The sequence below is a fragment of the Arachis ipaensis genome, chromosome B02 (assembly GCF_000816755.2).
Source record: "Arachis ipaensis cultivar K30076 chromosome B02, Araip1.1, whole genome shotgun sequence".
In the NCBI taxonomy this organism is placed as follows: Eukaryota; Viridiplantae; Streptophyta; class Magnoliopsida; order Fabales; family Fabaceae; genus Arachis; species Arachis ipaensis.
In genome coordinates, this window is record NC_029786.2 from 32,739,007 (window position 1) to 32,740,993 (window position 1,987).

The 1,987-nt window shown below is 52.4% G+C and overlaps 1 protein-coding gene across 1 annotated transcript; it reads right to left on the reverse strand.

The window, feature by feature from the left end:
- On the reverse strand, positions 1,202-1,702 carry LOC107627149. Its single transcript, XM_016330008.1, has one exon. It carries the CDS (start codon positions 1,700-1,702, stop codon positions 1,202-1,204), a length of 501 nt encoding a protein of 166 aa, XP_016185494.1.

The following is a 1,987-nucleotide window of genomic DNA, read 5'->3' on the forward strand; positions in this document are numbered from 1 at the left end:
GTCTCCTTCGGGTTCTGGCCTGGGTTTGTCGTCGACTCGTGCATCTAGGTCTGTCAAGAAGACTCCGGATGCTTCTTTGGACTTCTTCCTTAGGGAGAGACTGGCTTTGTCGCAAGCGACCGCCGTTTCCAAATCTCCCCTGATAGATCCAATTGACCATTATCAGCAACAAACTTCATCACCAGTAGCTTAGTACAAATTACTGCTCCAAACTCATTGATGGTTTTCCTACCCAAGATGATGTTGTAGGCCGTAGAGTCCATTAAAATAATGAACTCCGCCATTACCGGCCTTTTCTCTCGGCCTCCTCCTATTGAGATCGGTAGGGAGACTATCCCATCAGGCTTAATAAAGTTGTCACCCAAGCCAACCACATCGTGCTGGTGGGTCCTTATGTCAGAGTCCCGGAGATCTAGAGCATAAAAAACGTTACGAAATAGGATGTTCGAATCGGCCCCGGTGTCCACGAGGATTCGCCTGACCAAACCAGTCCCCACTCTTGCTGTGATCACCATTGAAGGGTTTTCCGTTAAGTCGTCAAACCATTGGTCTTCTGGACCGAATGCTATTGGCTGAAATCTCCTGGGGGGAGGCGCGGGGTTAGATGATGATACTGCCAAGACATTGGTGTCCTTCCTGCATGCCGACTTTAACCTAGGAGCCACGTCTCTCCCGACCACAACATTCACGATCGTCAAGCCGCGTTCATTGTCCTCCTCGGGTTCTTGCCTCTGTCTCACAGCGCAGTTCTTGTCGTCGCCAGATCGACCGCGATCCCGCCTCCGAGGTTCTCTTATGAGGTGAGAGAATTCTGACAACTTGCCTTCCCGAATCGCCTGCTCCAGAGCATCTTTCAGGTCGAAACAATCTTGGGTCTTGTGGCCATAGCCCTTGTGGTAGTCGCAATAGAGGTTTTTGTTCCCTCCCGTCCTATCCTTGAGCTGTCGGGGCTTCAACAGGATGCCTTTATCGGTGATCTGCTGATAGACTTCAACAATTGGGGCTGCCAGGGGGTGTAGTTGGTAAACTTCCCTACCCGGGGGAACGGCTTGAAGGTTTTCGCCGGAGCTCCGTCCTTGGAGTGCTCCCTAGGCCTTTCCCCGTTACCGGGCTGACGAGCGTGGTTGTAGGGGGGCTGCCACTTGTTGGCTGCCATGACCTGGCTAACCTCTTCATCATTGATATATTCCCTAGCCACGTTTTAGATTTCTTGCATTGTCCACACGGGCTTGGTGGTAAGGCGTTTTCTAAAATCCTCGTTTAGCAACCCGTTCGTCAAGCACAAGCTGGACACCGAGTCAGTTAGGCCATCAATCTCCAAGCACTCGTCACTGAACCTATCCAGGTACTTCCTGGTCGGTTCGCCGCTTCTTTGTGTCATTCCGAGTAAGTTGATTGGGTGCTTCGCTTTAGCAATACGTGTGGTAAACTGAGCTAGGAAGGCGAGGGTGATATTCGCAAAGGTCGTCACGGAGCCTTGGGGGAGGGCATTGAACCAACGTATTACCGGTCCCGCTAGGGTGAAGGGGAAGGCGCGACATCTCACTTCATCGCCCACCCCTTCCAAGTTCATCCTGGCCTCGAAGGCTGTTAGATGCTCTTGGGGGTCTTGGGTCCCATCGTACCTCATGTCTGTTGGCTTATCGAAGTGCTTTGGTAGCCGGACCTCGAGGATAGAATGATGGAAAGGGGTTGCCCCCATGATTATGGGACGTCACGTTCTCCTTGTTCTTTCTCTGCTGTCTTCTCGGTTCCCCTCCGTAGTTTGTCTTGTCGGTGGTCGGGTGTAAATAAGGGGGTCTCGCCATCTTCTTGGCACCTCCCTGCTTTCCCCTTGACTTTTCGATTCTGATCGGGGGCTCGGTGTGTGTCTAGAACGACTTCTTCGGGGACTTCTCCCTCTTCTTTGAGGAGATCGGGAGCGATCTTGTCTAGGATCTGGTTGGTAGGGCTCTCGGCTTGCCAGCTCGCATTCCAAGTTCTGCAC